Source organism: Agelaius phoeniceus, chromosome 22 (genome assembly GCF_051311805.1).
Source record: "Agelaius phoeniceus isolate bAgePho1 chromosome 22, bAgePho1.hap1, whole genome shotgun sequence".
Classification (NCBI taxonomy): Eukaryota; Metazoa; Chordata; class Aves; order Passeriformes; family Icteridae; genus Agelaius; species Agelaius phoeniceus.
Genome location: NC_135286.1, coordinates 4,407,665 through 4,433,121, shown reverse-complemented (window position 1 = coordinate 4,433,121; position 25,457 = coordinate 4,407,665). Strand labels below are relative to the sequence as shown.

Sequence of the window (25,457 nt, the reverse complement as noted above, 5' to 3'; positions counted from 1 at the left end):
TAGAGCCATCACAAAGCCACATGAACAGCCTTGCTATCCAAGGCTCATTACTTGCATTTCTCCAGTAAAATCTTACCAAAGATTTTAATAATTCTATAGCCTAGAAAGGTGCTTTCCTTGCACAGCAATTTTTTCCAGTTAACAGAGAAACCTGTCCTGCTCATGTCAGAAAACCCACTGGTCATCTGCTAAACAAGTAACTGATTTAATAATGCTCCTCATACACATCTTTGCTTTTAGTCTGGTCAGTGGCTGTACCAAAACCATACAATTACTGCAGAGATCTCCTGACAATCTAACCCTAACCCTAAACCAAAACTACTCATGCCAAGTCCTGCTGTGGTAGTGATGTAATTTAACAGGTACAGCCTGGAACTGTCTGCAGTCAGTGCTGTTCTCTGCTTCCATTTGTCTTTCTAAAAATACTTTTTATCATAGCCACATATGAACACTAACAGCATTTTAAAAGTGCTTTTTTCTAGATCTGAAACTACACAATAAGACACTGCCAAAAGCAGACTTGCACCACAGCTACCTTTGTACAGGTTCCAAAAGAGGAAAAGTTCTCCTCTGCTGGCAGTAGTGCTCCCAACATGGCCAAACAAATTGACACTGGGATCCCAGAAGACACGATCAAAACACAACACAACCTGGAGAGAAAGAGCATAAACAGTGGGGAAGAATGGAGGGAAGGACAGAAATAAAGACAATTGCACTCATTAATGTTCATCACTGGACAGGCCATGAAAGGGAAATGTGTGAATACAGAGAGGTGTAAGCCTGCAACTGCCTTCCCCAGGTGAGTGTGCTCTCCATTTCCTGCTTCACAAGTTCCATCATTGTGCAAGTTCCTCAGACAGTTTTCCTCACCAAACCCCAGCTGTGCAAAAGGCATCCTTGCTCTCCTCCCCCAGCAGCCACATTGCACCCACATTCCAGATTCTCTCTCTGCCAGCCTCTGCTCTGCTGCAGCTCCCCAGGGACCATGTACCTTGTTGAGGTTGCCAAAGCCCATCCTCTGCACTGCTGAAGTTTTCCACTCTGGAAGAGGTGGCACAAACTGAACTGCTGGGGGCTGCTGCTTCAGCACTCCCAGGGGCAGAGTGCACAGCACAGCATCACACTTGTAAATGAAGGTCTGGCTAGTGGATCTGGTGTTTACAGCTATCACTTCACAGCCTGAAAAGGGGAGAAAAAACACTTTAATAGGCCAGGAAGCAAGAGCACTGGATTACAAATGAAAGAAATTACCATAACCACATCAGGAAGTATTTTGTTTATGGAGACAGCTTTACAATAACTGCACTAAATTTGTAGGCAAGTTGTTACTGGCCATTTAACTCTATTCCAGCAAACACAATTAAGGCAGCATCTGAAAATGGCCTTTCTGGGATAAGCCTAAAGGTTGCATCTGAAAATGGCCTTTCTGGGATAAGCCTAAAGGTTCATCCAGGGCAGTAAATACTATTTAAATATATCCATAAATAAACAAGTAGAGAGTGTTCCTCTCATTACACTGCTCTCCCAGCTGACAGTTTCCCAAGCACAATGTTTTGAAGAACAACAAACAGATGCATTCCTTCCATTACATTCATTTATATTTCTAATACCAGGCCCTGTGGCACCAAGCCTTAAGCAGGCCCAGACCTCTTACTCCAAATGCTTCAAATCAATGAAGAAAATAAATAAGAGAATAAATGTGAACCATCAGTAAATCCAACTGAAAAACACTGTGTCAAATGAGACTCAGAAATAATCAAAAAACCACTCAAGATTAATAAACCTCTAGCAACTACTTACACAATCCCAATAAGAAATGTGGCTGTTTATCTAACCCCAAACATGCCATGGGAAGGGTTTTACAAGATCAGTGCTCACAAGTGCTTCCAGGCCATTGAAATCTGCTTTCTGTGCCCCAGAGCAGCCTCTGGGGGTCGGTACCTGAGGCTGTGTAGCGAACCTGTCGAACTGCTGTGTTCAATTTAATGTCCAAGCCTTCTGCCAAGGCCACTGGCACACAGGAGTAGCCATTCCTCACTGTCAAGTGGCTGCCTGTGAATTCAAAGTCATCATCCTAAAATGAAGAGGCATAAAAAGCATGCAGTCACATAATCAAGTCCTCTAAGTCAGTAGAAAATCATCAACTCTACAAAATGGCAAAAAATATTTCAAAAGCTTTTTTAAAGAGTTAAACAAACGTGGAATTATTTCTGATTATTTGTCAAGTAATACATATGGAAACTTTAAGCAGAGAGTACTGTTAGAGATTGCTTTGGCACTAACAAAAAGCTGTCTGGAATTTCATCATTGAATAATAATCCCATAAGAATTCAGTACTGTACAAAAGCAGGTCCTTAACAGTTAGAAACTCTTAATATTGACAAAATTTAATGAGAATGAAATAAACACAGTTCAGGTTTTTATGACTTGCTGAGTACTGTTACCTACCTGGTCCCAGTGCTTCAGTGACAGTGTAGAGAGGGGTGTAGCATTAGCAAATTCCAGGTTTGCAAAATGCCAGTCAAGTATTTGCCTGTCTCTTGATGACAAATAAACATCACTAGAAAAAACAAATATAACACAAAGACATTTAGTTTGTTAGCACAGGACACTGTAAATGCATTGCTTCTGAAAATTTCTTCCCAAGTCATTTTTTACTCTCTCCTTAGTCCAGAAATAAAAATATTAAAAAACAACACAGATTTTCTTTCAAATATCTGGACCTCTCTCATGAAAGCTGACTATCAAAACCCAGCAAATTCAGGTTTTTAGGGCAGAATTCATGTAAAATACTCAAAGGGAAGCTAAAAACTTCAGAAATAAAAAAGGTTACCTAAATAATGGCTTGAGTTGCATGCATAAGGACAACAAGAAAAAGCTTAGTAAAATTGCACAGAACAATAATATTCCACCAATATAAGTAGGATTGTGGCTATCATTACTGACAGGTATTTAAAACCTCAATTGCCTTTTGGGATCAGGCCCTGATTACAGCCAGGATTTCTACAGAATCACCCTCTCAGAACCACCTTTTCTGTTTAGGTTACCTCTAAAAATGAGGAAATTGGAGTTCTAAAGCTGAGGGAACTCCAACTCCATGATTGTGCCTTTGTAACCTCCTGAGTTCCCAAAACACCAAACCATTTTTGAAATTCAGGGAAGAGGAAGGAAAAGAACTGCTTTCCTAAGGGTTTATCCTTTTACTTTCTCTCTTTACCTTGGTGGATTGGCTTCAAGTTCCTGTAATTTCTCTTCCAGCTTTCCTTGTGTTTCTGCCAATTCATCATACTCCTATAAAGATTAAAAGCTAACATTAAACCAGTTTACATGTAAAAGAGCTTGAAGGCATCATGTAGCATCAGACTGGACCTGGTCTCAAGAGAAATCACCAGAAAAATCACTTCATAGGTTTAGTGGAAGCTAAATCGAGTTTGTTCCTTTTTTCAACATTTAATCCAGCATATTTTGCTTTTCTGCTCTTTGGATACACAGAGCTCTGTGTCACACTGCAGGAAACATGAATTTGGGGATATTTCAGGAATTGAAACACTCAGAACTGAAGAAGGGTCCATTAAACTGTTGATATTTTAAGGGTTCCTCTGGTTCTGAGAGCTTCATATTCCACAAGCTATTTCTTCTATTCTCCTTTCTCTTAAAAGTTTATAGTTAATATAGAACATGAAGATTTCCAAAGCTGAATGAATCACAGTTAAAAACCAAAGATGTGATCTAATTCCAGCTTTTATGGTTTCCTTTTTAGGCACATCTCTACATCAAGATACTCCCAGAGAGGGGAATTAACTCTGCTTGTCAAGACAGAGCTCTGTACATGATAATCTTTAGATAAAAGAAGTTTTTTAGTCAAGAAACCACCTTTATTTATCTTAAAGTCATCTCTATTCAAATGTAGATTTTATTTCCAGACTATTTTTTTATTATTATAACATATACTATACTATATTAGACTATATTATATGATATCTAATTGTAATATATCATATAATATATGATATTTATTATTGTGAAATCCAGCTGTATTAAAGACCAAATCTGAGAAAAATTCATCTTCAGAACATTACAAGCTGCCTGACATGAGCCAGCACTTACCTAAAACTGAGCTTTAGTATTCCCCAGCTAAAGGGACTCAAAGCAGGTCAGTGTTAGAACCCTGAATTATTGTAAATCACATTCCCTTGAAAGCACTGGATCACAGTGAGAGGTGTGGAAACATTTACATTGGCTACTTTTATCTCCTGAACAACGTGGCTAATTGGTTCATTTTTGGCTAATTGGTTCATTTTTGGCTAATTGGTTCATTTTTGGCTAATTGGTTCATTTTTTGGCTAATTGGTTCATTTTTGGCTGCTGAAGCCCTGAGAAAACACTGACACCCTGCATGTGTGTGATGCTTCACCTTGCAAAGGGCAGTCAGATCTCTGTGCTTGCTTTTCACAAGGAACTCTGCTGTGATATCCCGAGGTGGCTTCACTTCTGATGCCTCCTTATACTGCTGATGGAGCTCTTTGATCTTCTCTTTTAAATTCACCATCTTTCAAGATAGAGCAGGGAAAAGAAAAAAGAAAGAAAGGGGGAAAAAAAGTCAAAAGGCAGATTTCAACAAGTTACTGTGTAAACTGGATATTTACCTCTACCTGTGTCATTAGAGCAAAGAGATTTCCTGATTTTGGCAGGTATCATTTATGCATTCAATTCTACCTCCAATGAGCCACAGTAAATACCATCAACCCTAAACAGCATGGCTGAAACCCAACTTCATTGATTTCTTACTATGTTGCAAGTAATTTGAGAGCAGTCCAAAAGCATTTTTAATTTGAGAAGCACAGAAAAGTAAAAACATCATTTACCACAAGCAAAAATAATGGAAGTTGTCCTAAACTACTGTGTCTGTACTACAAATCAGATGTGTAGTGAAGACAGGAAACATTTTTAAATAGCCCCCAAAAGCCTCAGGCAGTATCAGCATATCCAAAGGAAGCTATCAAACATCACAGTTTATTTGTCTGTCCTCTTCCTTTCTTTTCCCACATTCTGTTTTATGGTTTTCTGCCCAATCAAGCAGGTGACACCTTTGTCCTAACAAGGCTTCTATATAAGTCTTAAGCAAAGACAAACTTTAAGAACAGCATTAATAGCAATTTTCTGATATTTCTCTTTGGACATTTTTGTATATTTTGCCTTTTTCTGAGGAACACAATGCTTATCATCTTGTTCTAAATGTCATCATCTGACCTTGTTAAGAAGATCTTTCAATTCCTCCTGTGTTTTCACAATTTTTTTCCAGTGCTCAATCTGCTCATCCTTCACATGCTTCTCCTGCAATCTGGAAAAGGTGAGAAGCAATTGTCAGCTCAACAAAAAATCCTTGTGTTAATGAGAAAACTTATTATCACAATCTAATTAGTGGAATGCAATAAAACCCCGTGTTGTGGGATATTTTAGTAAATACTTGTGTGGCAATTGGAAAATAATTGGAAGTTTCTGTAAATAAGGGACACATGACTTTACATGATAGTAAAATGTGAGTGTGAAGTTACCTTCTGCTATTAAAGGCCATTATAATTGTCATTAGATTATAAATAGTGTTAGTGCACTGTGTGGACACCAATCACACTGAGCCACCCCAGCAATGATTTTTAGGAGTTTTAAGAAGAGAGGTTTGCTCCTTTAACCACCTGTGACAGTAAATATTAAGAGGTAATGCTTACATCTAGGAGCACCACAATTGTTTGAGGGATCTTGGAAATTCATCCACAAAATAGGAAGGTTTACCAAAAAGAGAAGTCACTCACTGTATGACAACCTCCAGAGCCTGCCCCAGGGAGACAGGTTTATTATTGAGAACATTAAAATCCAGCTGATGGCTGAGATAGGACGTGGCTTCCAGCAGACGATTAAATTCTTGTTCCACCATTTCATCTTTCTCCTTGGGAACCTAGGAGACAAAAGAACATTGTTCTTAACTCATTCATAAATAATGCAGCTGCTGAGAATTGCCCTTGGAAAAAAATAATTTAATAGCCTCAAGTGTCTCAAATGGTCAGACACCAAGATGTGTACAAGACAATGTCACACTTGGGCAGGATGGGCACAAGAGCAGCTGTCAAAGCACAATGACAACAAACTTCTCTGGCAGGAGAAAACCAAAGTGCCTTAAGGGCTGATGAGATTTCCAAACTGGAAAGGAAGGGGTGTTCATCACAGCTGCAGAAGCTTGCCAGGAGACTCTGATGGCAGGATGGCTCTAGACAATCCCAGGGCTTTAGAAGGCCTGGCATGGCTCAGTGGGGTAGACAGACAGTAATTTATCCTCTGGAATGGGCACTGTGAGTAGGAACTACCAATCCAGCTTTTCTAGGGTGATGGTGGAAACACTGCAGGACACAGATGGAATGGTGGATTTGACTGTACTGATGATACTCAGTTCAATGCTGAGTGCTGCAGTGTGAAAATACCTGTTGTTACATGATGAGAGCTCAAGTGCTGGAAAGAGCAAACCTCACATCTGTTAAACCACTCACAGGTTAAACAAAGGTGAGAAACTTGGCTTCCACAAAACCTCTGAAATGCAAAGGTAAAAACTCATGTGGAAAGAGCAGGTTTTAGAAGAATCTGTGCAGTATGCTACAATATAACTAAAATGCCTACAAAGGGGGACACAATATTTCCTTCTTCCCTCTCTGGAAGCCATCTCATGCTAGACCAACAGCCTGGTAACAAACATAATTGAGACATTACTTCTTTTTGAAAAGGTTCATGGAAACAGTATCTGACTTACAGCTTGCCCGTTTGCTTCATAAAGGGGACATTTTTGTTTGATCTTTGCCAATTCCATATTTACTTGTTTGCTGACCACAGCCATGGGATTTCCTCCTGGAAAAGATTTTATATAGTTAACAGAGACTCCTGTAAAATCTGTCTGCAATTAAACAAAAACTCCACAGTTAAAGCAATTTCAGAGACTAAACCACCAATTCCAGTGACCTAGTGTAACCCTGCCAAAGGTCTGCACTTCACAGGGATTCCTGCAATGAGGACATGAAAAAAAACCACATTTCTACTTGCAGGATCTGCAGGGCTCCTGAGAGGGACTCCTTGTCAGAAGCAGCATTGATATGACAAGGGGGAATGGGTACAAACTGAAAGAGGGGAAATTGAAGCTGGATTATTAGGAAGGAGTTCTTGAAGCTGGATTATTAGGAAGGAGTTCTTGAAGCTGGATTATTAGGAAGAAGTTCTTGAAGCTGGATTATTAGGAAGAAGTTCTTGAAGCTGGATTATTAGGAAGAAGTTCTTGAAGCTGGATTATTAGGAAGAAGTTCTTGAAGCTGGATTATTAGGAAGAAGTTCTTTAAACTGGATTATTAGGAAGAAGTTCTTGAAGCTGGATTATTAGGAAGGAGTTCTTGAAGCTGGATTATTAGGAAGAAGTTCTTGAAGCTGGATTATTAGGAAGGAGTTCTTTAGCTGGATTATTAGGAAGGAGTTCTTGAAGCTGGATTATTAGGAAGAAGTCCTTGAAGCTGGATTATTAGGAAGGAGTTCTTGAAGCTGGATTATTAGGAAGGAGTTCTTGAAGCTGGATTATTAGGAAGAAGTTCTTTAAGATGGATTATTAGGAAGGAGTTCTTGAAGCTGGATTATTAGGAAGGAGTTCTTGAAGCTGGATTATTAGGAAGAAGTTCTTTAGCTGGATTATTAGGAAGGAGTTCTTTAGCTGGATTATTAGGAAGGAGTTCTTGAAGCTGGATTATTAGGAAGGAGTTCTTGAAGCTGGATTATTAGGAAGGAGTTCTTTAAGATGGATTATTAGGAAGAAGTTCTTTAGCTGGATTATTAGGAAGGAGTCCTTTCCTCTGAGGCTGGTGAGACACTGGATCAGGCTGCTCAAGGAGGTTGTGGGTGCCCCAGCCCTGGCAGTGTTCAAGGCCAGGTTGAACAAGGCCTTGAGCAACCTGGTCTAGGGGAAGGGTCCCTGTCCATGGCAAGGGTGACTGGGTCTAGATGATCTTTAAGGTCCCTTCCAACCCTTAAGATTCCATGATTTTGTGAGTTAAACATAAAAATATCACAGCCTTTCAATAGGCAAACTGAAATCTGTTTTTCCATGACTGTGCAAGTTCACTTCTTTGGAACCAGGTTCTGTATGCAATTTAATAAGATTGATCATGAGACAGACACCAAATTCAGGCTGTCAGTACCACCAGGGGTTCATTACAGGTTTTACAGTATTTTATCATTTCACTACATTGCTGAAGGATATTCCACACTAAACACTTGCTCATCTTCTTAGCAGGATAGCCATGCCAATAACTGATGCCATCCCATGAAACAGTAATAAATAGGAAGAAATGTGCCTTGTTTGCCATTATTTTTACAACTATTTTTGAAATCATGTGGAGAAAGCACTTTTGGGGTTTCAACCCTGAAGAGGGGCTTCCTCTTTAGAATGTCTCTCCATTTCCCCATCTCCCTTGTTTTCCCATGTAAACTGAAAGAATACATTCTGTCACTTTAGGGTCTCTCCCCTCATTACAGCTTTGCTATTTAAGAAAACACTAACTGCTAAAAGGCTGAATGAGAACAGACACTTTGAAAGAGTTTAATTATTTTGGCCATGAAAGAAAACAGCATTAAGATTTCACATTTCTAGCATCTTGCCTCACAGTTTTCCTCCCCTGTCTTTTTGATTTTGAAAAACTCACCAAGTCCTGTCACCACCATTGCCCCCAGATCAGCAACGTAATTCCCTTTTCGAAAGGTGGCAACTCTTCCTCCTACTCGGTCCTGTGGAAAGCACAAGATATTTACAGTTACATTCAGTAAGAAATCCACTGAAATATAATCACTGAAACATCTACAAAACATGCTGCAAATATTCTCTTCACTGAGGGTTTAATAAACAGAATGTACACTTTTCCAAAAACCTCTGCAAATGAACTCCAGCACAATTAATTTGCCTAAGTTAAGGAATAAAATGCTTAAGTAGCATTTAAAAAAGGAGAAGGAAAGAAAAAAAGGAAGAAATAGAAAAAAATATGCCTAATTTGATTTGGGCATATTTCACTATTTCTACAGTAGGATCCAGTGTGATTGCAAAGCCAATCCCTTCACTGTCCATGCACAAATTTAGTTATGTACTAGGTTTCCTCCTCCCCCTTATGCCTAAAGATGTTTAGCTTTTTATATATTTTTAATATATTTTTTCATATATTTTCATATATTTTGTAACTTTGTAGACTGTCAATACACAGAGTACTTTTCCTGCCCTCACCCACAGTTTAACAAACTCTTAATAACACACTCCTGAAATTCTGTTTAGTCTTCCCTTTATTCTGACATTCTGGCCTTGCATTCTGCTTTCTGATGAAAAACCCATTGCTAATGATGCAAGAAGGTTGTTTTAAGCTGTTTCTGGTGTAAGCACACAACACTGGCACCTGACCCTCCCCAGCTGTGAGAAAGCATCAGAAGCTCCCAGCAAGGACAGACCCACTCAGCTCCTGGTGAGAAGGTTCAGTAGCAGCAATTCCTCCTGACTGCCTGGATCACCCCACAGAGACCCCAGGAATGCTGCTGGGACACTGCCCTGGGCTAGTAATGAACAGGGTTACTGGTTAAGTGGTAATAAAATAAAATAGCACAGAAATTCATACTCTGGCTTCCAGAACTGTGACATCCATTCCAAAACTCTGCAACTGGCGAGCTGCTGCCAAGCCAGAGACTCCAGAACCAATAATGATCACCTTTCCTGTCTTCTTGGCTAAAGAAAGAGAAAAATCAGCTACAGAAGTCCTTTATATGTGCAGTACTAAATTGCAAACAGTCTTATGAGAGATACCAAGAACAAAAAGCAGTTTTCTTCTCATGAGTAGTTCTGACAGAATAAATTCTTTAACAAAAAGAAAACTGAAGTAATTCTGAATGTCATGCTGAGAAAGAGACAAGGAAAATACACAAGCAGTAAATCTGGAACAACAAGAAAATAGGAGAAAAAATGCTTCCAGACAACTGTGTGAAGAAGAATGCAATTCATATTAATTATGGGGGACAAAGTATCATAGTTTGATTTCTTTCTGCCTGAGAAGAATAAAACTTTTAAGTTTTAAAACTTTAAAGTTCACTTGCAAAATTCCAGAATCACGTAAGTATGTAACAGATCTAAGCACAATATTGTGTTTCTGACTTTAGATACTCAAATGAGAAACCAAAATAACTCATTAAAAAGTGACAGTCACTGAATTATCTACAGAAGATTTGCCAACAATTTTTCCTCTCAAAGTGATTTACATAAATCCATGGTTTCTCTATGCCAAACTAAAACACATTAACATCAACAGCCAGATGGCCTTACAGCCTTTTTTTAATTTTCTTAGCACTGCAGTTCTAAGAAAGAACACTCAAACTGTCCTAAGAAATGATGGAACAATAAACCAGAACTTCAGCTAGAAACAATGTTCAAGTCTCTTACTTGGAAGGGGTTTGACTCTTTTGTAGATGCCAAAGTTGATCAGCCCATGGCGCTCCAGGTAGCTGTGAACCCTGTGAACGAGCACGGTGTCACCTACAGGAATGCAGAAATGTTCACAATGAAAGGAAAGCAGAAATGTTCAGAATGATTCTGTGTGTTCAGCAGCACATAAATACTGAGCAATATTCACAGTGACCTGATTCCTGTCACCTACAGGAATGCAGAAATGTTCAGAATGATTCTGTGTGTTCAGCAGCACATAAATACTGAGCAATATTCACAGTGACCTGGTCAAGTCCCACCAAACACATCCTGCCCTACAGCTCTGCTGCCCCTCTGACCCACTCACCTTCCTGAGGAGGCCTGAGCTCACTCCATGCTCTACTGCAGCTTTGAGTCCTGCCTGAAAAGCTGCACAGGACATCAGGTGCTTCTTTTAATCCAGTGCAAAGAACACCTTTTCTGAAACTGATTGCAAAATCCCAAGATCATGACACAGAACTGTGATGAGATTGGCCAGTATTATGCCAATACTTACTGCAGCACTGAATTCTCATTTTTATTTTTAAAATCACAAGAACTCACTATTTTGCAATCCTTGACAGGATATTTGCACTCATTTCAGCACTATTTTCTTCTTCAATTATATTATTTATGGTTACCCTCCACCTTTTGCCAGTTTATTGGGATCTTGTCTGAGAAGTGTTGAATGGTCTCCATTTGCAAGCAGTAACTCCTCACTCTTTTACTGCCTTCTTGCACCACATCCAGTCTGTTTAGATCTTAAAATAAACTTCCCAAAACCCATATGATTAATAACATTTTACAGCTGAAACCCCACCAAGAAGCTGTAGCAAACCTTAAAAGCTGCACATGAATTAACCCTACTGAAACAATCCATCTTTTTAGCAACTTTTATCAATCCTGCTAGCGATATTTCTTTACCAGGCAATGAACTCTACTAAATCTGAACCAATACCCCAGTCTGTACATGACCACTCATGGAGCTCCATTAACAAAGGACTGAAGCAGCTTTTCCTCAAACCAAAGTGAAAGAAAACAGCAATGATACACCCAGTAGGATTCTGCCAATTAAAAACTTGACTTACTATTATAAGGTGCCTCTAATTGTTGGATAGTTGCTTCAAATGTCAGCTGAATCTTTGGGTTATCCAACCAGAGCTGCAGCTGGATTGAAACAAAACAATACAACAAATCACATTAAGCAATACAAAAAGAGGTGTTTTCCAGGCCCATGTTTGCTATCAAATACTGTCAGGACATGAAACCCCCTAATGAATTAAATTTTGGCAGGAATACCCAAGCCACACTGAACTTCACCTTCCAGTGTCCCTTAAGGTGCAATACAGTCTGCTGGAAATTCTCACACCATTTCAAGTAAGTGGAAATGCACCAAGGTAGCACAAAGATGTGTGTGGGCTGGCAAAGTCAGCCAGCATTGTTATTTTGGAATCAGATTTCATGTTTCCATAAAAGCTACAGCAGTACTGATCATGTTATAAGGTTTATTTATCTCCAATATTTAATGATCCAATCCATCTTCACGAATATGAGACACAACCATGGACATACACAAAAAAGCACATTTGCAGGACATTTACAGTTCAAAAACTGAGTATGTTAGTAGGTCAATTCATACTAGAAAAGAACTGTTTTCCCAACAGAACTCCTACTTTATAGCACAGAGGCAAGACTAAATCAATAATTTTACTGTTCCATGCCTAGGTCTAGGTCATACATAGCACTTCCACTCCACTTTGCATTCCTTAATCAGTAATTTATTTGGGTATTTCTCTAGAGTTGCATTACTGAGCTTCACAGTTCCTCACAGATACCAAATTAAAGTGGAAACCCTACAACTATAACGAATAGGAATAGTTAAGAAATATTTTCCTTCCAATTTGGGAGGCTATTTGAGGCAAATGGCTGATTAAGAGGCTGCACAGTGCAGTTTGCAGCTCTGCTGAGCACTGGGCTCATAGCAGCTGTCCCACAGTCTCTGCCATTCTTGCTGGAAGAGTTCCTCTCACAAACCTTCCTCAACCAGGATTCCTGCTCAGGAATGTTGCTCTGTAGTGAATAAGGCCCAGCAGTGCTGCTTTTCCCTGCAAATATCTCTCTGCAGTAATTTCTTAGTTTCAGTGGAAGGCTCCTCTGCTTCCAATACATTTGTATAAGGATGGATTACTCACTGTTCATTTTGTGCAAATTGTTCTCCAAACCTTTTGGCATGCTCTGGCCTGTGTTTACACATCTCATGACTTCCTAGAAGTTACTATTATAGTTAGAGGAAAACATTACAGGAATAGCAGAAGTCATGCTATTCCACACATAAATTTTAAATAACTTAAACTTATTAAGCAGTTGGGTGTTAACATGGTCAATGCCCCATGATGTTTCTTGGTCATCTTCAGTCTGTGAAAAAACTAAGTGGTGAATAAGGTGTTTTGTCTCTTAACTGTGGTAACACAGCAATTTTCAAAATAGTTCTTGCTTTCCCACTGTAGTTTTTCTAGCATTACTTCAGTTTTCCAGAATACTCTTTTCAAAATACAGGAGAAAGCCTTGATCCCTGTTTTGGATGCTGTAAATACACTACAGATCCTTTATGCTGTTCACAGCACAGAACTGGACAGTACATTTCTTAACAACTTAAGAGGATGCCAGAAACGAAACCCCACTGTCTCAAAAGCAAAAATTCAACTAGATATGCTAAGTGCCAAAAACTCTTTGCAAGGTACACCAATTCCCCGCCCTTTTTTCAGCAATATTTTTACACCAAACTTACGGTGCGGTTCCTGATGTACAGAAACACCTTCTGAGTCTGCTGGGGCCCACTGATGATATCAGGGAAGCAGGCAGCTTCTTGGGATGTCATACGGTCATGAGGAAGTCTGCTCTGGAAAGCTGCACCCTCCACACCTACAATAAAAAGACAAGTAGTGAACAGGCACTGCAAAGGATCACTGCCCTTCCCAGCATGGAGATGATCCCAATTCCATGGGATGCTTTTTTAGTTATTTCTGCAAGATGTACAGGTTTCAAAGTCAACAGTTCGTTGAGTTACAGGTATCTAGAGATAATGGAAAAGCTGTACTACAGGGGGGATAAAACAAACAAGCAAACAAAAGCCCCCCCCAAAAAAACAAAGTCTAAAAAAGAAGTGGGGAAGGGGCACATATCAATACATTATATATAATACACACACACATATATGTTTTATTGTTCACACATATAACTAATTTTAGGTGCTGTCCTTAATTTGTGTGGTTTCCAGTTTCTAACAGAACCAGAAAACTGTTTTAGAACCTATTCAAAGCCAAAGTATCTGTAAAATACAAGCACAGCATCTACCATCCCCTCTCACCTGCTTCTCAAAGTTGAATTTGCCCTGACCTTTCCCAGCTAAAGGAACCCACCCTAAAATCTCATTTTGCATCTCTGATATATTTACAGCAGGCAGTGCAATGGAATACAATCACACTTATGCATTTCCTGTGCTCCCTACAAATAACAGATCTCCTACTGCTCTTTCTAAATGCTCCACATGTAAAAGATCTGATGCTGAACCCATCCAGGAGAGCTTTTCTCTATGGAAAGCCTTTATTCATACAGGAACTGCACTTCCAGCAATCCTCACACTGACAGTGATGTAGCTGCATTTCTGTACCCTGCTTTCCTCAGCCTCTGTTATGTTGTACAACAGAAAAAGTGACAAACTAAGACACAGCTGCATCCAGTGCTACAGCACAAGTGCAGAAAGCAAATCCTGCAGGCAAAGTGAGCAAAACAAAGCACTGAGATGTGAAATACAGCAAGAAAAATATAAATCTCCCATGTCCTAGAAGTGACTTTGATCAGGACAGAGGACAGGGCATTCAATCTAGAAAGATAATTGCCAATACATCCCAGGGGCAAAAACCCCCCCAAGTAACACAGGATGATTAAAATCACTTGCTGAAACTGGAATTGCTGAAAAGATTACAGTAAATAGCAAAGTAAATATAAGCTTGCAGTGTGTTACACTAACCAGGACAACTGTTTAGGAGTTTGAAGTTCATGTACAGCAGTACATGTTACTGTACCAGGGAGAGGAGTTCCCTGCATTTGATTCTGGTGCCACCATACACCCCCCTTTAACTTCCAAGCATTTTTACTTCCCAAAGGTGCTGAAAAAAAAAAACGAGGAAGGAGATGGTTGTGAAACTAACAAAAAAACCAAACCAAACCAAAATAACTCCCAAAACAAACCAACCAAAAACAAGCACACAAAAAACCCAACCAAACAAATAAAATCCACAACCCCAAAAAAAAAACCCAAAAAAACCAACCAAAAAAAAACCCCAAAACCAAAAATTCATTCTCAAGTAAAGATCAAAAGATCTGTGTGATGACTCAAGGTAAAGAAAACTATAATCATCTACAGAAATTTTACAACAAGAAGAAATGAGTAAGAGAAGCTACAGAGCATTGCAAGTAAAATAAAATTAACCATAGGAGAAGTTGAGGAGGAACACCAACAATGTTTTCTGCACTAATATTGAGCTGTGGAATAGAAACCCATAGCTCCACTATGACTTCATTTCTCCAGCAACAGCCACTGCCCAGCCCTGCTGCTGTCCTTCCATCTACCACTGGCCCAAGTGTGCCAACACCTGTGCAGGAATGCACATGCTCAACTCTGAATTCTGTAAAACTGGAAATCAAACCAGTTACCAGTTCTCTGATGCTTTATTAATGCTAACAATCTTAATTAAGGCTCTAGATGCTCAGGTGTTAGCAAAAAGCTCAGCAGCACAATTTTCCCAGACCTAAAATGCTGAACCTGACTCTTCAGGTTTGTGCTAAGAGAATTGTGCTTCTCCAGGTGCCTGCTAAAAAGTCCTGTAGTCATCAAACAGCAGCAAACTCTCAGATGTGTGGGTTTAAGGCAACTTGGCAGTGTCTGGAAAAGCTTTGGGATTTATTTCTTCAAACTGAGCAGACAGAGATCATGGTGCTACTGATAGTTTGGAAAAGAACTCCCAAAGGGGCTGAGCTGGGGGGACTTTTAAGGCCAAATACCTATCATGGCAATAACCCAAACTTTAAAACTAGAATAACAGAGTAGCTCCAGATGTGCACAGGTATTCAGGGGGAAAAAAAAAAAGCTAATAAAACAACCCACAAGAGTGTTTCATACAAGAATTTAGGAAAAGCATAGCTAGTAATAGCAAAGGTAGCATTTTTATTTGGCCAACCACTGGAAGATCTTCTAAGAACTAAATGTCCTTGAATTTACTTCTGCAACTACACAGCTCAAGTCTTAATGGATTTGGATTTCAGGCTGACTAAATCCCATTTTACACCCTTACTGCTTGTATTTCATGAAAGCTACACATTACAGGGATTACAAAACTACATGTTTCTCTTTGGAATGGTTCTGCCTAGACTGGGTTATCAGCTCCTTTTCACACACATTTGCACACACACACTTGGCAATTCCTGACATTTAGCACTAGAAACCAATTGGCTGAAGTTTTGAGTCTATCCTTGCCCACAGAAGAAATCCTGAGGGATGCTGCTCATTTCAAGACTTACTGCAACATCTGCAGATGAACAAACTGAATGAAAGGATTCTGGCTGTCGAATTGGACAGTTGTTAGAGAATACTCTCAGCATGTAATACAAAATGCAAAATATGCAGAATTTCCAATCAGCCAATGCCTGCCTAAAAATGAAATAGGCAAGGCACCCTTAAGCCCATGAGCCATAACAGCCAGCAGCTCCATACAAGAGGTAACACCCATAACAGTATTTGGCTCCCTTACTTACAACAGCAAAGGATGCACTCTCAGATGAGTATCTTGAAGTTCTATTTGCTTCAAAAAGAGCAACTTGGAGGTACAGAATAGGTTCAGGAGCCTTTGACTCTTGTCTAAAACCCTAATCCTGAAGTGAGAGCAAAAGCAGCAGAGTTGGAGGAAGATTTTAAGTAGCACTCCAAGTACTTAGGAGTAAAGACACCAATCCTGTGAAGGAAGCAGTGAGTGAGTACTGCCAGCAGCAGTACCAAGGCCAAATGGCAAATGCAACCCACAATCCAGTCCAGTGAGCAGCACACTATGGATCTGCCCAGCTGACAATCTCCTGGGCTAAGTGCTGGCACAGAGGTCAAACACAAACCCTTTCAAAAGACAAAAAGAAAGGAGCAAAAAGGTACTCTGTGCTATGTTTCTTCAGCAGATTAGAAAAATGGGTACACTGTTCTAAAGCTCTCTGTGTCAGTCTAGGTGGTACAGCCTGGCTAGGTAAGAACCAGCTTATTTTCTGTTTAAACTCCTCTGAACATGGAGAGGAGTGGAGGGATGAGAGATCGGCCTGAGGCATTTCAGCACAGGTTAGCTAGCAGCCTTTTCCACAGCTGTTACAGCCCTCAACTGCAATCTGAGCACCCCACACTCTTTAAGCAGGTGGGAACACAACTCCTGCACCTCCTGCTAGGATGGGGACAACCATACCCATGCGCACTCGCAAGCATCAATCCCTAACCTGGCGGCTCTCGCTACTCAGTGGCAAGCATCAAACGCCACCCTCACCTGATGCTTGGCCGTCTCCATACCCTCCAGAACTGTCGTCTTGAAGTCCTCCTGCTTGCCCTGTGGAAGGAAAGAGGAGAACTCAGGGACCTTACTCCATAAATTAAACCATACTGGACATAAAGGCCCGGCAGTTGGCGTTTTAGGTATTAAATTTCACCAACTAACTAAACCCGTTTTTCTGAGAATCCCATTTTCTGGAATCTAGGTTCAGGGCACCAAAAAATTATGTTCTAAAGTGTTATCCAGGTTACTGGAATGCTTTACATCAGATTTTATGGGAAATAAAGAAGTACACCATATGTAGCATTCCTGGTGGCTAAATACTTATGATCTGGCAGATGGATACCATCAGATTCTATGGACCTCAAACCCTAAGAATTTGATCATCTTGCCTTGGTGTTCCCAAGTCTCCCCAAATCCCAAGGAGGTAGTTTAAAGCATTTTGAAAAGCCTCTTATGTTCAAAACTAGGAGACCCTATTTTTTCCCCCATAAACCCTTCCTTTAAGCTTGATGCCAGAACAATTCTTGAAAGGCTCAGACCACTTCTTTGGCTTCACCCTTGATACACCATCAGTGTTCTAAGACACCAAGATTGTCTTGGAAGCCAAATGCATATCATACCATTGATCAGTGATGTGATCAATACCCAGCACTGAAAGACATCAGTCTTCCAACATTCCCAGCAGTGGAAACATGAGGAAAGGCTAAACACATCTGAAGAAATCTCAGAATTACCTTAACCTGTATCTAAGTCCTAAACAGGACTGCAACACAAGCAGGAACAGAGCATGTTGAGAAGAGAGATGGGTCCAGCTGCAGTGTCTGCAGGAACAAAGCCATTCCACACCTCACACACTGCTCACTTCACAGGAGGCACTGGCCCTGATGTGAGCTCATGAGAAACATCCTCCCATCTACCACAAGCCTGCCTGAAATCCCATCACCTGCAGAGCTCAGGAAGCCATGGACACCCCAGACATGGCCCAGAGCTGTTCAGCTCCTGCTCTACCAAGGTCCTTCAAACCACACACTTCAACAGGCATCAAAACCAACATGCACTGAAACACACTGCAAAGGGCACTGCAATGGAACAGCTGCTTCCTAGAGCACAACTGCTCAGGTGTCATCTCCAAACAGGCAAGAGCAAGGTCTAACCTGAGGCTAAACACACAATTGTTAATATTTATAGAGTCTGGGTGGACAATTTTGCCAGAATGAAACTTAAGGCTCTTAGGGGACACATTAACTGAGAAGAATTTAATCTGAACTACAGATTTAACCCCTAAAGTGAGACACAGAAAGTTAAACAAATGTTTCCATACTGTGCTAAACTGGATTAAATAGAATGTCACAACATTAAGCACCTACAAATAAAACAAAATAGGAACTGAAACAAGACAGACATTGTCCCTCAGTACAGCAGAGGAGCCATAGTTAATACTTGTATAGAATCAGTCTGCCAGCAGGGAAATAAAAAAACTCAAGAGAGACTGTGACAAATAATTGTATTTTGAAAGGCCTCACAAGTTATGATTCTGTGAATAAATGTATCTGCAACAGCAAGATGTAATTCTTTACCTGATCTGCATTGCAAGTGCTTTATTTTGCAGGGAACACTTCAAGACTTATTTCCATTCTGGGAGAGACGAACACAATTGAAACATGAATATTTACAGTCAAGCATAGGCCATTAATTTGCAATAAGAGTTTCACCTGTGCCTTCCATAAATTAAGAAATTAAATAGACTCTGACTTCAGTCTCTGGCACTCATAATCCCTGAATTAACACTGACAATGAGCAGAGGGGAAAAATTGCTCTCAGCTTACTTACAGAAAGAAATTAGAATCTTCCTCTTCTCATCACTATTACTGATTGCTTGGACACCATTCTAAAAATGCTCCTCAGTCTGAGCAGAGAAGTGTGGAAACAAGGCCTGCTAGTGAAGATTGCCTCTCCTTCCCTGGAAGAAAGGCTCCAGCTGAACAGGAACGAGCAGCAAGCAAACCACTGGTCCCTGCTAGCATCAAACTGCTGCAGCTGAACAGAACATGTGAGAGAGCAGAATCTGCCCCAAGCCCCAAGGCAATAACAGACCATGAGCTGAAGAGCAATGAGGGAGAAGGTCCAGAGGGGAATCTGCTTCAAATAATTATCCACTGTCTCAAAATTAACAACAGCTGCACATGAGTATCACAGAGCACTGAATTTATTTAGGAAAGCAGACAAGTCAGATAAAATAAAGAGACAAAGCACCACTATTTTGACTATTCCATTGATTCCATTAATTTTGATCATATTCCTTGGAAAACAGCACCTAAAAATACCACAAAGTGAGAATACTGACAACACTAAAAGGCCAGGAGCTAGTTAAAGAAAATTTTCTGAAGTTCTAAAAATGAAAATCCAATTCAGTGAGGAAAAACAAAACCAAAACAAACCAGAAGAAGTGAGCTCCTTGATTCTAAAAGGGACACTGGCAAACAAGAACACAAATGTCATCAGTCAGCACTGAAAGGGAGTTTGGAAGCTTTCTGCTATTAGACAATATTCCTCAAGTAAAAAAAGGAGAGATACTCTAAGAAAATTCTCTTAACCATGAAATCCTGTCACACCTTTTAAAACTGCTCTGCAATAGCATGCAGTGTATCTTGCAAATCCACCCTGCAATAGCCAGGACACCTGGAATTCCCCACAGCTGAACACATGGATGGAACCTGCTGTCACCTGAGTGTGACATTTAATATTCCCCTTCCCTGTAAGCTGTGGGGACAGCCTAATGAAATACCAGACACTAGCACCAGGACATTTTCAAGTTGCACAATCAGGCTTTTCAGCTCAAAAGCTGTAATGTGACAACTTTGTGCCTCTGCTGCATTACCTGCATTTTTACAGGCTTTAAACACAGAATTTTTTTTAAGGTCTGCAATGAGAATAAATTAAAAGTAATACCCAGACTAACTAAAGTTTCCCTAGATTTTCAGTATGTAATCCTCCACTAGTGTTACTGTCCAATTCAGTATTTCTTATTGAACACTTTACTTTTTCCTTCAAATTTACAGAGAGAGAAAACCTCAATTATAAACACTGCTTTTATATACAGCAGACTCCATGCTGCCTCCTCCTACTAAAGGGTGGCAGAATTAGAATTTTCAATGCACTTTTAACAGCCAGCATGAGATGACCTGATGTTCTTGACACCTACATTAATAAAGACAAAAATAAAGAGATCCAGAAACACATATAGTCTCAGAAACCTTTAAAATTACAGCAAGACTGGCTGTGGAATGACAGCTTGAAATCTATCTTCTTTCTACTTTATTGCTTCATGCATATTCACAGAATTTCTAGGAATAGAAAAATGATATGATGACCTGAAATCTACTCATTTCTAGGCAGCTAGACACAGCCTGTTTGAAAATTGACTGTACTTAGATGGCTAAATACAGGGTTTGTAAAATAACTGTGCAGGAGGCTGCTGTGTGTATAGAACAGCATGATCAGCACTGCTCATCTTCCATGGGACAAAACCTGCTCCTCTGTACCTCACTGATTATGCCTCCAACTGATTTCAATAATCATTCTTAGAGGCACAAAATGGAATCTGAGAGAAATAACAAAGTATATTAATATTAGGTCTCAAGGATTAAATACAATATCGAAGCTAAATTAAATAGTAAGTTTAAAATATTTGCTCAATTACAAATATTAAAATTCCATTTTTGCTACATCAGCTACAACTGGGGTGGCAGGATTTTTATAATTTTAAGTATTTCAGTCAAGCATATGAGCTACAGTATTCCTGTACCAAGGCAGGAGCCAACAGCTGCAACAAGGAGAGGTTATAATGACAAATCATAAGAGATAAAACACACCCACAGCTTTTAATATTGTTCCTGTCACTGAAGGTAGGTATCCCCAAGCCAACATCAGTCCTGTGTTCTCAAACCTGCCAGCCAGAAAGAAAATTGAGATCACTGAAGACTAACAGTGACTCACATTAGTGATGAACCTGCAAAGGTTCAGCTGCTACATTCCAGCTCTTGTCTAACACATTATCTCATGAAATCTTTGACTCTGAACTCTGCAGAAGCATCACCTTCTAGCAGCTGAGTGACACCAACAGAGCTCACTCATGGTGGCAGCTGTAAACACAATGGAGGTAAAGGATAGGGTACAGCTACCACCACAAACTTCAAAAGCTGCCTCCTGAACAAGACTGACCAAAAAACATCTCAATGGGAAGTGAAGCTCTCTCTAAGCAAATAAGGAAAGCACTGAATACTGAAATTTAATGCTGAGATTTAAACAACAGTATCCAGCCAGAATTTAAGATTAGAGTCATAGTTTAAAGCCACAGGAATCACAGTAGTTTAAATCTGTTCTGCATAACAAACCCCCCATAAACCCAACCTCTTTCCTCTCTGAGGAATAAATGAATGTTCATACCCAAGCAGGTGTGGCAGCAAAGAGCCAGAGAGGCTATTCTGGTCAATAAACTTCCAAAGACAAGTCTGTAAGGATCATGAGAATCTAGCACAGGAGGTTTGCCTTCATTTGGAATTACATTAATGCACATTCCTATCTTTATCAGGCTGTTCTGCATTTCTCCCCTCCTTCCACATATGGGGCCAGCAAATAAAACACAGTAGAACAATTATTCAAAACCAGATTGAAACCAGACATGGGATTCATGATGCCACACCCAGCCCTACCTAATTTCTGTTAACAAATCAGGTAAATGCTTTCAGAGAAGGTCTCTCTGTACTCACCAGAGGGCTCCTCTGGCTCACTTTCATTCTCTTCTTCTGCAGGAGCTGGTGGAGGTGGTGGGGGCAGTTTTTTCTCTTTCTCAGCTTTAGCATTTCTCTCTTCTTCAGAGTAATACTCATCTTCTGACAGGTTTGCAAGACTCTCATCCATCTCTCTATACTCGACCTGTGAAAAGCACAACAGAACATAAACACACTGAAGATGCCTGTAAGTCAGGCTGCTAACAAATAATGCTGCAAGTAACAAAATTGCTTACAGTTTAAAGAAAAGGCTTGAGTTACCTTATGCAGACTCTTATTGCAGATACCATGTTGTAAAATGCAACAAAGCTTAACAAGTTCCAAAAGTTTTTGCCTCCACCTAAAAAAAAATCTTCAGCACCCTGCAGTAGGAGCTTTCATCAAGCCCAGTTTATTTGTGTTATATTATCATTTAACCACTCTGGGTTTCTTCCCTGCCAAGGGATGAAAAGCAGCCTCTGTGTCCACTCCATGTGTTCAAACTTGAATTTCATCTGCTAAGCACAGATGACCAGAAGCACACACAAGATTTCCTGCAGAAATCCCATCTGTGCCCTGTATGGTCTCCTGCTTACTGGGAATCCTGTCCTGGTGCAGAGGCTCAGAGCTGCTTCCTCTCCAGAATGATCACACTTGTGGCTCAACACAAGAAACACCCCTTCCCCTCATCCCCCCCAGTCTTTATTGCCATAGATGTCTTGTTCTGTTACTGCTCTCCAGCAAAAAGAAATAAAATTAGCAGCCAAGAAGACTCACTTGAACTTGAAGGAACCCCCAGAACTGGCCTGGGAGGGCTGCATCTCCTACTGCTTGGTCAGCCAAGCTTTAATCCAAAGTGAGAAAGTTCTGTACACTGCAAATGAATTTCCCTACTGATTGGGAAAGAAAAAAGCACTTCTCAATATGCAGCCATGGGAAAAAGAAAAAGAAGGCAGCTATTGATCCTCCAACATCCAACAGGTCAGCTTCCACCAGAAAATGACAACAACAACTCTGGATTTCTCACCAGAAGAAAAAAAATCTGTCATAGTCTAAGTCTAGCCACTAAAAAAGAGCAATAATGGGCACAATTCAAAGTAGCTTTGGGAGGCCTGTGTACAGGAAATCCTGGATTCTTTAAGATACTAATATAATCCATGATCTGCTATCTTTTAAATGTTTACATTCCACCATGCCCAGCATATTCAGGTTTTCACACTGTTGCACCTCCAGGACCTCCTGTTAACTCCCACTCTGAAGGGAGTAACAGTGACCACTCATAGCCAGGGGCATTTGAAGCCACTCACAGCTCCTTCTGTCCAGAGCCCCTCTGAGCTCTCCCATTCCCTTTGAGCTGCCACAACTTTTGAAGAACAATTAAGTTCAATACAAACCCCTAAGCTTTTCCCTAGATTTATTTTTAACCTAGATACCCTCCCCAACGACAAACACTCATGGGAAGGTGACCTCATGCTGCTCCAGGGGACAGATGGTGCCACAAGAGACAGAACAGCTCTTGCAGATGGGCACTGTCAGTGCAAAGATCACCACCAACACACAGCCCACACAGAGCACTGACTCCTGCTCGTTATCAGAGCACTATAAAGAAGGAATGCTGCCTTAGAATGGTTGGGATCACAGAATGGAAGGGAGATTCACACCCATCTCATCCCACCCACCTATGGGCAGGGACACCTTTCACTAGAGCAGGGTGCTCCAAGCCCTGTCCAACATTTCCATGAACACTTCCAGGGATGAGGCAGCCACAGCTCCTCTGAGCAACCTGTGCCAGGGTCTCAACACCCTCATTGTAAAAAATGCTTTCCTTATGTCCAGTCTGCACCCACCTTATTTTGATTTAAAAGATGCACCAGACTGACCAACACAACAGCTGCTCTATGTGAAGGAGCAGTTCAGTCACTACATCACACAATGGCTCTGAAGAGCCACATTCAATGCCACAGCACAAAATAGTTCCAAAAAGTAATTTCAGCTTCCATGTTAAACACCCTGACCCCGGGCACATTCAAGATCTTCACTATCTTCTGAAACAAGGTTTCCAAGAAAAGGTTTCACAAACAAAAAGGTAACGTTCTCATATATTCAGAACAACAGATGAGAATTAAATACTACACACCCAAACTATTGAAGACCTTTTATAGCTGTTAGACTTCACTGCTAAATTCCACCCTTACTCAGCCTTGACTGAGCGCTCCAACACCAGGGGAGGGAAGGTGAGGAACAATGGACTGAGCACGGCCATCACCATCACAACCCTGCAAAACCAGCGTTATCCTGTGCATCCTGGAGAGGCTGCATCCATACACCACAGCAACAGAAGAATTTGCTGATAAAATGTAAGCTCCCGAGCGCCCCAATGCCCTGCCACGGATTTGGGGTGTTTTTACTACTCGGTATCCGTTCAGAAACCGCAGAAAGTTCCTAAACAGCTGCAGGAAGCTCTCCTTTATTGACAAGGCACGAGCCCTCCCCAGAGCCCACGAAAATGAGCTACAACAGGGGATCTTGATCTTAATCTTAAACCAGCGGGGCTTCCTGCGCGCCCGCGTGTTTGTTTTTTGCACTCACAAAAAACACCGGAGCCCTGGGTCCAGGGGATGCCACCCGCCCCCGGACGCCCCGAGGAAGGGCCAGGCAAGCGGGGCCGGGCCTGGGGCGCCCTGAGGAAGGGCCAGGCAAGCGGGAACGGGCCCGGGATTGCCCGGGGAAGGGCCAAGCAAGCGGGAACGGGCCCGGGGCGCCCCGAGGAAGGGCCAGGAAAGCGGGGCCGGGCCCGGGATTGCCCGGGGAAGGGCCAGGCAAGCGGGACCGGGCCCGGGGCGCCCCGAGGAAGGGCCAGGAAAGCGGGACCGGGCCCGGGATTGCCCGGGGAAGGGCCGGCCGAGCGGGCCCAGGAAGCCCCGGGGAAGGGCCGGCCGTGCAGGGCCAGGCCCGGGACGCCCCTGCCGGCCCGAGCGCGTCGCGCACGAGGCGCCGGCGGGGCCCACAACCGGGCCGCCCCACACCTACTTTGGCTCGCTTGCGGCGGCTGGTCCTGCGGCCCTCGGGGGTCTCGGCGATGCCGGTGGTTTCGGCGCCGGGCGCAGGGGCGGCCCCGACGGCCGAGGACTCGGACACTCCGCCCGGCGGCGAGGCCCGCGGCGGCTCCTTCTTGCGGGGCGTGCGCTCCGATGCCCCGCCGCTATCCGAAGAGGAGCCCAGGGCCCCGGCGGCGGCGGGCGGGGGCACCGGCGCCTCCGGCCCGGCCTCGCCGCCCGCCGCCGCCTCCGCGCCCTTCTTGCCGCCCGCCAGCATCGCCCCCGCCGCACAAAGGAGCCGCGCGGGGCTGCGGCCCCGGCCCAACGTCACATCCGGCCCCGCCGGCAGCAGGGGGCGCTGCTGCCCCGCGGGCCGGTCCTGCGCCACAGCGCCCCCTGCAGCTCACGGGTCCGCCCGGCAGCCGCGCCCCGCCCGCGGAGCCGCCGCCGCCGCTCCGGCCTGAGCGGGGCCCGGAGAGCCTGAACGGGCACGGGGCTGGCACTGAGCAGGCCCGGAGAGCCTGAACGGGCACGGGGCTGGCACTGAGCGGGTACA

The 25,457-nt window shown here is 42.1% G+C and overlaps 1 protein-coding gene across 2 annotated transcripts in view; it reads right to left on the bottom strand.

The window, feature by feature from the left end:
* KDM1A (lysine demethylase 1A) overlaps positions 1–25,233 on the bottom strand; it is a 28,425-nt gene extending 3,192 nt beyond the window's left edge. Inside the window, exons 1-17 of one of the 2 annotated variants that reach the window (XM_054648156.2) lie at positions 24,894–25,233; positions 21,864–22,029; positions 17,089–17,148; positions 13,299–13,432; positions 11,599–11,677; positions 10,490–10,582; positions 9,675–9,781; positions 8,724–8,805; positions 6,797–6,891; positions 5,811–5,953; positions 5,251–5,341; positions 4,415–4,549; positions 3,218–3,291; positions 2,449–2,560; positions 1,942–2,074; positions 992–1,179; positions 536–650 (exon numbers count right to left, since the gene is read on the bottom strand). In XM_054648156.2, the coding sequence (XP_054504131.2) occupies positions 536–650; positions 992–1,179; positions 1,942–2,074; positions 2,449–2,560; positions 3,218–3,291; positions 4,415–4,549; positions 5,251–5,341; positions 5,811–5,953; positions 6,797–6,891; positions 8,724–8,805; positions 9,675–9,781; positions 10,490–10,582; positions 11,599–11,677; positions 13,299–13,432; positions 17,089–17,148; positions 21,864–22,029; positions 24,894–25,178 (2,092 nt within the window). In that variant the 5' untranslated portion in view covers positions 25,179–25,233. The remainder of the gene's footprint in view (positions 1–535; positions 651–991; positions 1,180–1,941; positions 2,075–2,448; positions 2,561–3,217; positions 3,292–4,414; positions 4,550–5,250; positions 5,342–5,810; positions 5,954–6,796; positions 6,892–8,723; positions 8,806–9,674; positions 9,782–10,489; positions 10,583–11,598; positions 11,678–13,298; positions 13,433–17,088; positions 17,149–21,863; positions 22,030–24,893) is intronic. The other variant, XM_054648157.2, reaches the window with a different exon arrangement.
* Positions 25,234–25,457: the final 224 nt, after the last annotated feature.